Here is an 11,754-nt window from a genome sequence, read left to right as displayed (position 1 = left end):
CTTTTCTTCTGCCTCCTGCTTGTTTGCAGATTTTGATGCACTTTTCAACGACATTCAAGGAACGTAGGAGAAGAGAAATTAACTTGTGGCCATTCTTTATTCTATATTCCTGAATAACGGTTCTGTCAAAAAACGACTATTATCTCTTTCCTAAAATACAAATTCCCTGGTAAATTTCACATGTGCATTAGAAGACTAAGTGGTAGAGGTTTGGAGCTATGTTATACTTCAGGAAGAGACATAACAGTGCTAAGTCTTAAATCTAAAGGTATAAAGATAACCCTGACACTATTGATAGTGACTAAAATAAAAAGGATTTTTCTCTTCCTATTTAGGTGGATTGAATATTCAAATAATTGTGGAGACACAACCTAAAGGGTGTTCCTGTTCGGAAGTCTGCTAAAAACTAGCTTTATTTGCATGTAAGAGACAGTGACCTGTAGCACATTATATTGGATATGGACAGACATTTGCAAGCAATTTGCTGCAGATCAGCAAGTGACTTTTAAGATATACTCCTAGATTTTTGGGAATATGAGGTGGAATACAGTACCTTAAGCAAACACCATGAGGTCTAATAACACTTTACTCCACTGAACCTGTACAAAAATGCATTATAAATACCATAAAGTTAAATGCACCATAAAGTTAAATGCACCATAAAGTTAAATGCACTTTTTTTTTTTTTTTTTTAAACCATCAATTTAATGAATTGTAGGCTTCAGGTATGGGTGATTTTTCCATACAGTTCTCTTCTTGTCAAAAGTCCTTTTAAATGGTTTGGGGCTATTCTTCAGAATATGGCAATTATTAAGGAAGAGCAGGCTTACCAAATTGTGAATGGCTATCGCTTTAGTGTAGAAATAATTGCTGAATTTGTGGTAAACATTTAATGACAGCAAAATAATTGTGCATCTCAAATGATGTGAAACACTTAGAGATCATTCTTTCATTGCAAGGAATTTTCAGCTGTGAGTTGATTTTTTTTTTTTGTTGTTTTTAATAGGACTGCAGTGCTGCTGGAAGATCCAATTGGTGAAAATTATCTAACACCTAATGCAGTTGCTGTTTGTCAGCTGAAACATCAGATCTTGGGTGTTTCAGCATGATTGTTCAGAAACATATACTTCAGGCAGACTGCCAGGCTTGAAGGGCTGTAGTTTGGACTCTACGAAAGATGTGAAAGTACTTGACATGTCTGGGAGAGTTTGGGGCTGTGAAATGCCACACTGCAATGAGGACATTGCCACCATGCGGCTCCTTGTGTTACCTGCACCCCTTTCTGCTCAGTCAAAAGGTACTTTTTGCAAGGGTCTCCTTGTAAAACGCATTGCTTTCCATCCTGCAGGATCCCAACACTCCAAGCCTATCTCCTGGGCCCACCATCTCCCGTCAACCATAGGCAAACCATTTATTCTCTGAAAACTATTTTGCCTTTCCTAATGCTTAGGGAAACGTTCACTGTCCAGGAGGATGAACATCAGCTCTTCTGAAGCATCCTCCTGGAATAGCACACAAAGCTACAGAAACCAGACCATCAAAACTCGCCCAGCACCTTGCAGTAGATGTTTGGAGAGGCTATTTGGAGAGGTAGGTCAACCCATACAGTGTCACATGGGGATTGCACAAGGAGGAAAAAGTAAGATGGCTTCTGCATGTAAGGCCATTCTTTAGTTGTGGACAGATTTTGTCCAGAAAAAGAAGGTAGTCAGGTCCTGAATTTTTAACATATAGAAAGCACCATCCAGCTTTTGTTGGTTGTTTATTTGTTTGTTAAAAGCAATTTGGGATCTCTGGAGGATCTGGAATTGTGATGCAGCCCACACAGAGCACAGAAAAAAAGTGTCATTGATACCTTTGCTCTTTTTAGGACTTCAGATTACTCTGTGGGTCCAAGTGGCCAGTGGTATAAATTTGCTTATCTCTGATTCACAGAAACTACCCATTCTGAGGAAGAAAAAAGCTCAACGTCACTTTTTCCCCTTCCCTTTGTGGCATGTGCTTTCTGCATTATACATGTGAGAAGTGTGATTCTCATCTGCCACGCATGTGGTAGGAGAGCACAGGTGTAAAAGCCATTCCAGAGGCATAAAGGACCTTCACTCTTCCCTGGGTACCTGAGAAGAAAAAAGGTACCCTAAGAAGCAAAGGAGCAAACGGGGGTTGGATGCCAAAACAGTGGAAACAAATGTGGAACCAAATACGCACCACAAGTGCACAACTGGATGAAACCAGTGGCTTGGGGTCTTATATCTAATGTTTTCAGCACCACAAACTTTAGAGAAAGGTGAGAGGCACTTCAATAGGCTGGCTGTAAAGGAAGTTACTTTTAAATCTCTTAAAACAATTTATGTTCTGAAATACAAGATCATCTGTCCTTCAGAGGGGTTGACCTTGGTCTTCAGATGTCACCACAGGATGGCTTGGGTTGGAAGGGACCTCAAAGATCATGGGAAGGGATGCCATAGTACTGTTCTGGATGTTATCTTTTTGATTTGTTTATATCTTTATTGATAAAATAATAAAAAAAAATAGGAAAAAAGACACTTTTTGGAATTTAAATAATCTGTTGGCAAAAATATCGAGAAACGCATACTTATGGGGGATCTGGCGTTGGTAGGCCATCCTCCCATTGAGGCACAATTGGTGTCGCTATCCCAGAGCCAACTTGATGACTATTCAGTGATGGAAATAATGAGAGCTCATTAACAGAGCCATCAATGAACGTGAATCTATTTTCCTCCACAAAATCTTTCAAGGCAGGGCCGCAGACAGAAGCCGCTACAAGCACCTGGTCTTGCCGACTCCTTAACGCCGCGCCTTCCCTGAGCACACCGCGCCTCTGCAGCATGTAAAAGCTTTAAAAACTAAAAACTTCCCAACAATTCCCAAGCTCTCGCTGTGCTGGGGACAAAACGCGACAAAAAACGCGACAGGGCAAGGCGGAACCCTCGGCTCGGGGCTGCTGTTCCCGGCCGGCGGCGCTGCGGCGGGGGCCGGGAGCTCGGGGCCGGGCAGCGGCCGCCATGTGGGGCCGCGGGGCCGGGCGAGCCGCCCGCTGCTCCCTCCTCTTCCTCACCGGGCGGCCTCGCAGGTACCGGGCCGGGCACCGCGACCCCAATGCCCGCAGGGTGCCGGGTGACCGCGGGCAGGCCGCCGCAGCCCCTCGCTGTATCCATAAGGCGGGGATCTGGCGGCTTTTGGGGTTGTGGGGGGTTGTGTAGGGGGGATGTCTTGCCCTCTGAGGGCTTTACAGCGGTGTAAGCAGGATCCCTGAGTGGTTTTACACACTGTGGAGCCTGAGGGCATGGAAAGGAAGGTGTTTGGGGAGGGTGTGCGGAGGGCAGCCCCGTCAGGCAGCAGGGATCCTCACCAGCGTGGCCCCAAAACCATGCCTCTGTTAGCCTGCCGCATTGCAACAGTGAGATTTGGGGTTTAACACTGGGAATTTAGTGATTTATCAAGTGTGGAGTGACTGGAGTAATACTGAGGTGCCCTCTGATAATACTAGTTATTTATTGTTATTTTTTTGAGAGTTACATGGGAGAGGTGGGGAAAACGTCAAAATTGCTGCAGATCAGCTGAAGTATTTTGAACCATTTTTCTTTCTTCATTAACTTGAAGGCGGTTCCTAAAAAGCAGTTTTGAATTGAAAGATTTAAATATTTCATTTTATGTGGTTGAAGAGAGCCATTCTTTGGATTTTATGGTACTTTTTTCCTAAATAATCCAATTGCATCCATGTTTCAGCAATATCCTAAGCAGCTCTGTGCTGCCCCTGGCTTCCTGTACTCACCTGCACCATGCAGGTTTTGGCTTCTGTGCAGTGGTGAGATGTGGTCAGCTGGGCAGGGGAGCTGCTCCATATGGAAAAATAACCAAAAAAGCTGTTTTGCGTGTAGCCGGGTGATTTTACTGCAGGATCTGGTTCCTCTTATGGCTGCACAAGTGCCTGGCTGCACGATGTAGGGTTTGATAAGTTTCATGCTTGTAGGACTGCGAAGGTTGGATGTGGTCAAAGGTTGGACATGGTGCTTAGGGACATGGTCTAGTGGGTGACAGTGGTGGTAGGGGGATGGTTGGACCAGGTGATCTTGGAGGGCTTTTCCAACCTTAGTGATTCTGTGAAGGATCAATGTGAAAGGACATGGGTGTGAATACGCACTGATGTTGCCAAATCTTTTTTTTTTTTTTTTTATGCATGGTGGCAGTGATCTCTACTGCGATATTTTAAAAGTTCCAGTGAGTTTTCTATAGTACTAATGAATTTAAGTATTAGGTACCAGTAATTTTTTTTTTTGAATAGTCGTGCGATTTGTTACTTTTTTTTTAACCTAGGCTCATGCAAATTTACGTTTATAAGGTCATAGTACCTAGCACAGAATAAACCCAGCAACAGTGTTAAAATGTAGGGATTTTGGGTAGTCTTAACATTTTGTTTAAGTTCCTAGATTAATCAAGAGTTTGTTTGTAGAGGGAATAAAGTTGTTCATATGCTTTTTGTTCTGAAGAAGCCATAAATAGCCAAGGGTTGTAAATAAGGGCTTTAGCCCTACTTGAAGAACCAAAAGTACATTTAATATGTTCTTAACGTACTCAGTTTGCACATAATTAGGCCTAGACAGTTGTAAATAATGTTTTTGTTTTTTTTTTTTTTAATGTAGGCTTACAAAATTCAACTGCGGAGCCTGTTCATAACTTCAGATGTGTTTATTTATTTGTTTATTTATTTACCTTTCTGTATTATCTAGCAAAATTCAGAAACTCTTCAGCACTAGCAGTGTGCTGTCTACAGAGAAGGACAAATCGACCACTTCCACAGGCAGCACCAATGAAGTGGCATCAAAGAGTCCGGAGGGTGCAGCAGAAACACCAAAGCAGAAGTTGTTGAACATCATTGGTAACATGAAAGTAGAAGTGACCACCAAGAAGAAATTTCAACAGCTAAAAACGCAAGAGATCAAGAAGCAAGCCACAGACAAGCTGGAAGGCCTGGACAGTAGAAGTAGCACGTTTCAAGGAGCTGCAGAAGACGCCCAGCGGTAAAGTATAACATATGCGCTTCTTAACCAATGTTCTTTTCTTTTTTTTTTTTAGATTGTTTTTGTTGTTATCTAGGACAAAATAAAGCATCAACTGGTGTTACCAAATACAGAAAAGAACCTTGTGAAGGAACATAGCTTACAAATGTAGCTTGTGGTAAATCGTAGAATTGTAGAATGGTTTGGGTTGGAAGAGACCTTAAAGATCACGTAATTCCAACCCAACGCCATGGGCAGGGACACCTTCCACTGGACCAGGTTGCCCAAAGCCCCATCCATAACTGCTATTTCTGTATTGTCATTTTTTATTATATTTAGGCTTTAATGCTTTTATATTCCATATCTGTTTTGTCTCTTGACAGAAGCAAACCTTTGAATCGGGAACTGGTGGAAGCTGTTTCTGCAGTAGCATCTTCCTTACCACGCAGCAAGGAACAGACAGAATCAGAACTACTCGCACAACTAAGAAGACACGAAGAAACCACAGATAAACAGAGAAAGGGGGGAACTATTAACATACGGTCTGTATACTGAACGCTGTTCTCAGTCATACCTGAAGTTTTGATTTGGCATCGTCATCTTGAAGGTGGCTGGATTCTGTGTTGGAAAGATGGCCCTAAAAGACAGGTTGTCCTTGGAATTAATGAATAATGGGGTTATCATTGGTCTCGTTTACTCCATAAATTCTGGCAGAAATTGAACTGTTTTCCTGTGCAGGATCATTATTTAATTATTTTCTTGGATAGACTAGTGAAATAAGGGCTTCTTTCTTCTTCTTCTTCTTTTTTTTTTCTTTTCTTTTTAGTTTCAGAAATTTTCACGTAATGGAGGGACTTGTAGACGTTTCAGACGCTCTGTCTGGACCGGTGAATTTTCATGACAGCTCTGAAGAACTGAGCTGACCTAGAGCAACTCTATTTATAGCCCCACCCTTCCTTTCAAAACTTTCCAGTCAACCCAAGAAACTCATCTCTTGGCTCCAGTCCGTTTCCAGTGTGGGTTTCAAACAGATGAGAAACATTTGTTTGGAAATTGAAACAGTTGTGCATATTGCTCTTCTTTTGGATGACAGCTAAACACAGACTGTTTTTTTCGGCTAGTATTCAGATAATTACTCAGAAAATAAGGCATTAAATCCAGATGAAATGCTGAACTAAACAGAAAGCTGTATCTTCAGCAAAATAAGAATGTGAAGCCTTTATTTATGGCTCTTTGCAGTGTGAACTGCAAGAATGGTTATTATCTTAGGTTGAATTTATTCTGTGGAAATGAATTTGTCCCAAACCAGGATTTAAGTTTGGACCATGTAGGTTGCTATAGGGATTTGTAAGGGATTTGTTTGTGCTTTGTGTGTTTATCAATGAACTGCAAGCAGAGTAGCCAACAAACTAATGATGTTTGCTGCGGATGTCTGCGTTTTAAGGGAGTGAAAACTGAGGAAGAATACGACAGATGGTTGCAAATAGATCGAGTAATTGGGAAGCACAATGCTCAGTGAAAAACTCGCTTAAACAAAGTGTGTGTTCTTCAGGGGTTGTCAAAGAAAAAGGGAGAAGCTTTGCAAGTTTCCCTTTTAGCCTGAATTCAGGATTTTTCCACCAACGGTTGTTGTGGAGAGCAGAGTGAAATTCTCTCCAAGCATGTGAAGTCCGTGCTGTTACACTGAAGTACGTTTTTAGGTAATATGCACAGGCATCTCCAAAGGCTGCATGTGTGCTGTTTTCATAACCTCCTCTCAGTCTGAATATGAGAGACCTTGAGAACTTGACAGAAGTTTCTCCCTCCACAGGCTTTTGGAGCCAAACTGAATAGCTTTGAAGGTTAAAGATCTGAATGCTTTACGTAAAATCAACGCGTTTCTGCATTCTTCTTGGTTTTGTTCAGTATTACCAAAAAATGTGAGACGCTTCCTAATATAAGAATAACAAATGAGGAGTGCTTTGTATAAGGAACATATTCATTACACTGGTCATTAGCAGTGAGGTTATTCCATCTCTGTCCCTGGGGTTTTTGGAAGAGTAGAGTACACAACTGCCTTAATAATGGTATAGTCTGTGGGTGGTCAGCTTCAGTGTAATTACAGCAGCAGTTCCAGAGAAGATGTTGGAGGGTCATGCTGTTACTGACCAAGCTAATACGTGCGGTGGCTAACCTCATGTGCACCTGCACCTCTTTCTTAAGATACACACGCTCTAAATTTGGTGGTTTTGCTTCCTGGCAGTGAGGTCTCTCTCTAACCACCCATTGCGCTTATCCTGAAGGACTTAACGCAGCTGCGGCTGCTGTGGAAAAATGAAAGCGTCCGAGGAAGGTACAGTCTAAGCAGAGAGGCTTTGTGCTGTTAAATTCTGAAGAAATTTAAAAGCTGAAGTCCCTGCCTTGTGCGGCTCTATGCAGTTGGTAGAGGTGGTAAGATGTTAAGATGGTTAACATCTTGTGGATGGATTGCTTTGGGTAGAAAAACGAAGACATTCAAATGCCGCTATGGTTACAAAAATTTCCTTTTGCACACAGCCTTTTAGTTGGTGAGGAATGTCATGATGGGCTTGCAGTGCTTTGAGTTGGCACTTTCTTTGACTCCCTGAGCCAGCTTTGTGAACTAGCTTGTTTCCACCTTGAAAAATATCTTAGTTTTTTTTTTAACATACGCTGAAAAGTCAGTTTTTTTCCTTAGTAGTTGGGTAACGCTTTGAAACTAGCAGTGGTGGATGGGTTGTCTAGAAAGATAAATAAATCTTGCTGATTGTCATGACTGAAAACTTGGCTAACAGCAACATTTCCTAGCTGGAATCTGAGATTAATTTGGTACTTTTGGCTTTCTGGTCAGTATTAAAAATGTTGCTTTAAAAGGTCCAGTAGCCCTCAGTCTTGCTTGGGCATAACTTCATTTTCCAAAAGTACCTCTCTCCACACAAAGCACACAAAATGCCTTTAAAATATTAGAAAGCAATTGCTTTTTTTTTTTTTTTTTCCAAATAAGAATTATCACAAAATAATCATGTCTGTATAAAAAGAGAATAATGGCTGCTGATCTTTTCATAAAGCTTTTGTATTCAATATAATTAAATTATAAAAGCCAATATATATTCCTTCTTTTATTTAAAAAAATTTAAAGATGAGATATCATCATAAGTGTTAGAACCAAATAATGCTCAATGGCAAAAAAAAAAAAAAAAAAAGAGACCTCTATTGCCATTTTTGAGAGTATCAAATATATATTTTGTAAATCTTTTGATTTGTACTATTTCTTTTCCAGTATCGTGGCCTGACCTCCAGAGGTCACTGTTGTACACAGCTGTCTCTCTGCCTTGTTTTGTAGCCGTCCCGAGGACAGCCTGTTCACAAGGAGGGGAAAATATTAATGACACAGGAATTTATTTATTTTGGTGTGGAATGAAGTTTCACGCAGTGGAAATTACAACAGCTCTATACCAAAATAAAACCAATGGCAACGCAAGTTGAAATTTCAGCTCCTGTTTTGGGTAAAAAAAAAAAAAAAAAAAGATAAGTAATTTGGAGCTTAAGTCTAAAATATATCTCGAGCTTCCTGGATCTTTGTTTTTAGGGTCATAATTAACAGTTGGTAAGCAGGATGGAGAGAGGACCTGTGTTTGTTATAAAGGCTCAGCCTCATCCCATCTCTGGAAAGCAGAGAGATCCGGGAACTTAGGTTCTTAGCCTCATCGTGGGGCTTGAGGTTTTATCATGCAACATCCAACCACTGTAGATACTTTGGGGCTGGAATATGAATTTATAACCTGCTGTTTTTCATTATAGAAGGCAATGAAAATGTCTTTGTGGTTTTATTTTTAGGGAATGGAGGGGTGCTATTAATTATGGAGTGATGAATATTGCTGCCAATAATGCGCCTGTACCAGGGCTGGGGTGACATTGGGACTTTCTGATGAGCAATCTGATGCCGTCGACTGTATGTGCTAATAGATGGGTGGCATAGTGTGTCCAGAAGGATGACCCCCCGTGCAAAACCCCAACTAAATCGAGTTCTGTCATGAGGAGAGCTTCTTGGAAGAAGCCTGATCCCCCCCATAGCACAGGAACAGCACAGCCGAGTCGAGCTGTTGGGCTGGGCCCCGTGGGGCTGACCTTAGGATTTACATTTGCCTGACCCTTGGAAGCGTGTCGGGTCGCTGGCCCTACTCCAGCTCGCTGCTGCCAGCAGGCACTACGGAGGGCAATTTGTAGTGTGAGAGGCGCAAGTCGTCAGAGGTGGTTTTTCCTTTAAGATTAAAATGAAGTGATTTAAAGCTTATTTTTGGATGCCTGTCTTTCAGAGCAGGTACTTGAAGAGCTGTGCTACTCTTGTTCTGCCATTCAAAACCACATCTAACGCTGAAGACAAAGCCTTATTGCGTTGCTGTGGCAATTAGCTTTTACAATTTTGGAGAAGTATTTCTTGCTAATAAAATCCCTTTTAACTTAAGATATCAAAAGCATAGTTTGAATTAATAAAGCTTTTCGTAAAATGGATACACAGTGTTTTTTACTCGGCCTGTTTTTGTTTTTTGAGACCACCTTGATGTCTTCAAACTTGAGCACTGCAGTTTTGGATGTCTGCACGTTATCGGAAGCAGTTAGGAAAGGAGGAATAACCACCTCGGTCTTTACCAACCCACAGACACAACATTTAAGGGGGCAGGCAGTCTGTGTGTTTCATCCCTTACGTTCAGAACAAGTGCTGCAAAGTGCACTGGAAAAGATAGGAGCGTTAGTTCTTCCAGCGTGATTTTGGCTACAGAATTGTGAAGGAAGATGTGGCCTGGTAGTGCTGTAACATGATTATGCAATGCAACAGATTGCAGTGGATCAGGAAAGGTGACCTACTTATTAGGGTGGCATGATTGACCCGTGTCAGCTGATGTGTGAAGGCAAGCTTCTTTTCAGGCTGCAGCAGCACAGCTCTGTCCCTGGGCAGAGTTGACTCCTCTCCAAAAAAATTGGTTATTTTTACTTCCTTATTTCAGGATATTCCTTGTATCCAGAGAAGTTTCTCTTGTACTTAAGCAAAACCTACCTAATACACTCTGTGAATATGGGTGTGCAGATAAATGATAATTTTCTTCTAATTGGAAATGAATAAGTTTCAAAGAAAGCCCTCACTGTAGGCTAAAATAGCACTTTTCACTTAGAATATAACAACCGAGATAGTTTTAAAGAGTAAGACTTAAGTATATGATGAGTTAAAAATAGATGTATTTGGTGAGGAATGTATAATTATGAAACCTATGGAAAGTAGATTTTCTGATTGATACGTGTGACAAGCTTCATTCCCGTGTCAGTTTGTTGACTTTTTACTTTTACATTTTTAATTTCAGCAATGTTATTTCAGAAATGTCAATTAAAAGGCAGTCACCAGCTCAGAGAGGTGTGATGATATCCAATCGCATTTCCTTGGCAATGGAGGAGGATGGGCAAAGACTCAAGCCTGAGAGACTCTCATCTCGCTCTTTTGACTCAAGAAGGTATTTTTTGTTGTGTTGTCTTCCATTGCCCAGAGGAGGAGTGTGCAAAAAATTACTAATGAGGAATATTTTAAATGTAGTCCCATGTATTCATGGTACCATGATGCTTCAAGTTTTAAAGGAAATTTAAAATTATTTTGCAAGAAGTGCTGTTAACATTGAAATCAACTTCTGTGAGAACACATTGGCTAATGTTAACAAGGTAATCAACATATTAATGCCTTTCTGATACTAGATTTTAATTTCTTTAAAAAATGTGTGGTGCTGAAAGGTAATTGCATTTCTGTTTTAACCAGTTTAAATAATTCTCACGTACAATATAATTGTATATCGCTTTGCTAACTTTTTGTGAAATGGGTGCTTTGAAGTCTTACTTCCATCTAATGGAAAACTGATAAACGTCCTGTTCAGAAAAAAATATGTGTTCTGTTGGGGTTTTAAAGAGATTTTGAGTGCTTTTATTTATTTATTTATTCATCTTGATTGCCCATGATATTATAACTGTCTGTAAAATGAACTTAATAATTTATATGGAGATTTCAGGCTACTTCATAAAGTTCTCCTGCCACTGTTTTTACCTGGCACGTCTATTTCTTCATTCATTAAGGAGTGCTTTTTACTCCTATAAGCTGTGCTTTCATGCCTGCGTTCTTTTAATTTTCCCGTGGCAGCTCATGATCACGTTCCTTCTCAGTGGCTTCTTTCTCTTGCGGTTCTGTTTTTAGTGAGATTAACTTTAATCATGAACGTGCAAATTGACACCTTTTTCTTGGGGTTAGAGGCTGGAAGCTGAGGGAATAATTTGTGTTTAGGGTGGATAATCCTGAAGAAAGAATTTGCATAACTAAGAAAAAAATAAGCATAAAGTTGTAGGTGCGTAGATGTACAGCAATCTGCCCTTTTTGGCTGAGACATCTAGTTCAGTATTTCATAAACAGAATGATGACTTCCCACAAGGAACTAGTTGGAGCTTATGCACTGAGCCATGCAGAACGTGCAAAAACCTCAAAGTGTGTGTGGCCAGTCGTTAGAATCACTTTGCCTGCTTGCTGAGATGTTTCTGCCTAACTTCCTTTTTCTTGAGCTACCAAACCGTTAAGGTATGTTAGAAGGTGTGCAGTATGTCCTGGGACTTCTTGTTGTTATAAGACCAGGAACATCCTTCTGTGATGTAAAGTGCAAGAGGTGCTGCTTTTGTTGGAAACTGAAAGAAAAAAGTGGAACGAGGTTAT

At 40.8% G+C, this 11,754-nt stretch overlaps 1 protein-coding gene across 1 annotated transcript in view; it reads left to right on the top strand.

The window, feature by feature from the left end:
* The first annotated feature begins 2,966 nt into the window (after nucleotides 1-2,966).
* MRPS31 (mitochondrial ribosomal protein S31) overlaps nucleotides 2,967-11,754 on the top strand; it is a 21,090-nt gene continuing 12,302 nt past the window's right edge. Inside the window, exons 1-4 of the mRNA XM_084506164.1 lie at nucleotides 2,967-3,094; nucleotides 4,752-5,042; nucleotides 5,405-5,563; nucleotides 10,376-10,522. Of these exons, the coding sequence (XP_084362290.1) occupies nucleotides 3,027-3,094; nucleotides 4,752-5,042; nucleotides 5,405-5,563; nucleotides 10,376-10,522 (665 nt within the window). The 5' untranslated portion in view covers nucleotides 2,967-3,026. The remainder of the gene's footprint in view (nucleotides 3,095-4,751; nucleotides 5,043-5,404; nucleotides 5,564-10,375; nucleotides 10,523-11,754) is intronic.

Source organism: Aythya ferina (genome assembly GCF_964211825.1).
Source record: "Aythya ferina genome assembly, chromosome: 1".
Taxonomy (NCBI): domain Eukaryota; kingdom Metazoa; phylum Chordata; class Aves; order Anseriformes; family Anatidae; genus Aythya; species Aythya ferina.
Note: the sequence above shows the minus strand (reverse complement) of the source record. Positions and strands in the feature narration are given on the sequence as shown.